The sequence below is a fragment of the Brachionichthys hirsutus genome, chromosome 9, assembly GCF_040956055.1.
Source record: "Brachionichthys hirsutus isolate HB-005 chromosome 9, CSIRO-AGI_Bhir_v1, whole genome shotgun sequence".
NCBI classification, from domain to species: domain Eukaryota; kingdom Metazoa; phylum Chordata; class Actinopteri; order Lophiiformes; family Brachionichthyidae; genus Brachionichthys; species Brachionichthys hirsutus.
The window spans coordinates 3,254,562-3,257,520 of record NC_090905.1 but is presented as its reverse complement, the minus strand read 5'-3'; the positions used below and the strand labels follow the sequence as shown (position 1 = coordinate 3,257,520).

The window sequence follows — 2,959 nt, the reverse complement described above, 5'->3', positions numbered from 1 at the left end:
GGGTGGTCGTATTTTTTTGTGGTCATACGTTTTTTTTTGTAATAAATAAATATGTAAATGTTTATTTTGTGTCGTAAATTCATTTTTTAACAATTCCGTCTCCTTATTGTGTGTGTATATTTACTTTCATTGCATGATTTTTAAACCATTGTTAATGTTTGATTGCCCTCTAGCGGACAGTGGGACAGAGTGCAACAAATAACTTGCAGTGTTACATTGAATCCCCTAGATGGCACTGTTGTGAACGCCAAACCGAAAAACGCACGCAGAAACCGGAAATAAGTCAGGAAACTGCCTGCCTGCCTGCCTGCCTGTCACAGTCGTCTCGGTGAGAAACGCGGAGAAAGGCCGGAGTTCTTTTCCAACGCTTGCAATTTTAGGTGGAAAAATTAGCCCAAACCGTTTCCGACATGTCGAAGAACGCCGTCTCAGCTGCCCGCTTCAGGCGGGTCGACGTGGATGAGTACGACGAGAACAAATTCGTAGACGAGGAAGACGGAGGAGAAAACCAGCTGGGTCCTGACGAGGCGGAGGTGGACTCTCTTATCAGACAATATCCTTTTCGTGACGAGCTAGCTGCACGTTCGCGCACTCGTTTTACCAGATAGAACGGGAGAAAGATCGTGTTTACTCGGGGGGCTACTCGTTATCGCCGTATTTCCTGGACGCTGCTGTGTGATTGGGCGTTTCGCAAGTAGGCCAGCGGCTGCCCAGACTTGCCTGACAGCCACACCCAGGGATTCCTAACCCAAGGGCTGGTTCTTACTGACAGGAGTCAAAGCCTTGTGTACATTTGTGTGTTCTTAAAATGTACCGCTTAATCATAGCGTGTTTCGTGCTGTTTTTATGGGGTGCAGCAGCAGAGGTTTGGATGATGCTTGGAGCATCTGTTGTGTCTGACACACTAAATGCATGAATACAACAGTTGTGTTTTACGAAGCTGGGTTGTGTGCTGCTGCTTCTTCTGTCCCGCTGGCCTTATAAGGTATGGAAGTGATCCACTTCCTCGTTGACTAGAAGTCGCCTCCCACCTCACGTTGCACTGGAGGATTCTCAAAAACCTGCAGTCACTAATCCACACGTCTGACGTGTTTATTTTGTCTTCTCCCATCTTGCTTTTGAAAGCGGAGACACTCGTGACAGATCTGTCGGGCTCTTATTTGACATTTGAACCGTGAGCCGACGGCTGGTCGCTGGTTTTAAATACCTCATGACCATTGTTGTGATTTCGGAGGTTGTGTTCTTAACCGTCCCCGCACAGGACATCTCATGGAGGCGTTACAGGCGGTTCTGAAGAACCCACCGATCAACACAAAGAACCAGAATGTTAAGGTGGGTTTGATTGTTTATTTTTTGCATCAGATTGTTCAAATGTATTGAATGATGACCTTACTAACGACCTTTTCCTTTCCAGGATCGTGCAGAGGCTCTGGTGCTGAAGGTGCTTAGCGGCTTTAAGAGCAGCGATATCGAGAAGGCTGTGCAGTCGCTGGACGGGAACGGCGTTGACCTGCTGATGAAATACATCTACAAAGGCTTCGAGAGGCCGTCGGAAAACAGCAGCGCCGTCCTGCTGCAGTGGCATGAAAAGGTAAATAGCCGCGCTACGGCGTGAGTGTCGGGTTACGTTAGCCTGCAGGAAAACAATCGTTCTCTGTGTCTCTAGGCTCTGGCTGCTGGAGGAGTAGGCTGCATTGTCCGGGTACTAACGGCGAGGAAGACGGTATAAAAGAGGAGCGGGGCATCGGTTCACTCCGTCAGACGCATGAGGACTCCATCGCAACTCGTCATAGGATCTGACAGAGCATAGGAACCAAGAGGAACGCGTTTTAACCCGGCTGTCAAGGCTAGACAAAAAAACAACAAGAGGAAACGAATCAGGGTTAAAAGTAGTTTTCTTCTTTCCTCCTATGCAAAGCCTGCTCGTTTCCTCACAGGGTGACGTATATATAACATCTCACCCAATGTGTGTGTGTGTGTGTGGTTCCCCCCCCTCCCCGTCCCTGTACAGCATACATTCATTCTGAATGCCGGTGATCACACGTTTATTTTCTGACACTCTAATCTTTGCTTTTGACCGGATCGCTTTGCGTCTCCTGAGGAGTCGGACTCCTCCACGCAGACGAGTCCAGTCTTTTTCTCCAGGGCTTACAGGAGCGTTTGTTTTTGCTCCAACAAGCAGCGGAGAATTCCCGGTGAAATAAAAGCACAATTCTGTCAGTTAATCCTCTCGTTACTTCTGGATGCAACACTCTAGCATCGGGGGGGGGCTCCTGAAAAGCTCAGTCACAGATGGGAGGGCGGTGGATTTACCCACGGGGTCGCCATGCGCTCCGGGGGCTGCTGCCCCAGTTAAGGCTTATTACCCACGATGCATCTCCATCACCGCTCTGGTTAATCTCATTTTCCTGTTCCTGATGTCTGTCACTTCATAAAGTTTTATTTTCCATTTATTTTCAGTTTCTTTTTACTCACCAGGTAGATTGTGTCTGTTGCCAAATGATTTATTTTACTCTCATGGAACTGAAACAGGTTCCGTTGATTACATCGATTTAGTCGCCGTTGTGTTATAGAAGTATTTTAACAGCAAAGCGGTGAAAGTTTGATTATAAAAAAACTAAAACGGAAAAAGAAGAGTGTGTCGCGGTTCAGGAACTTGCGGTGTTGGAAATGAGCGGCGCAGAACTTGATGCAGACACGTTTCGCTCCTGCTCATTTCCAAACAGAACACAGACGTTCCTATAACAGGAGTCATCACTGATGACGTTTAAATCCACATTTAAATGCCGTCGTCAGGAATCTAAAGTCCGGATGCATCGCCGCTAACCGTCATACTTCACTGAAAATAGAAGCCGTGTTTTTTTCTGCTTCCTGTGTCCTCACCTGACGGGACGGGCGCATACCAAACTGATGTACACACTTGCCTTACTCGATGGTTCTTTTTTTTTATGCTTGCTTT

At 47.4% G+C, this 2,959-nt stretch overlaps 1 protein-coding gene across 1 annotated transcript; it reads left to right on the top strand.

The window, feature by feature from the left end:
• The first annotated feature begins 288 nt into the window (after window positions 1-288).
• arpc5b (actin related protein 2/3 complex, subunit 5B) lies at window positions 289-1,795 on the top strand. Its single transcript, XM_068743464.1, has 4 exons — window positions 289-553; window positions 1,260-1,332; window positions 1,415-1,591; window positions 1,667-1,795. Exons 1-4 carry the CDS (start codon window positions 411-413, stop codon window positions 1,727-1,729), a joined length of 456 nt encoding a protein of 151 aa, XP_068599565.1. The 5' UTR covers window positions 289-410; the 3' UTR covers window positions 1,730-1,795.
• Window positions 1,796-2,959: the final 1,164 nt, after the last annotated feature.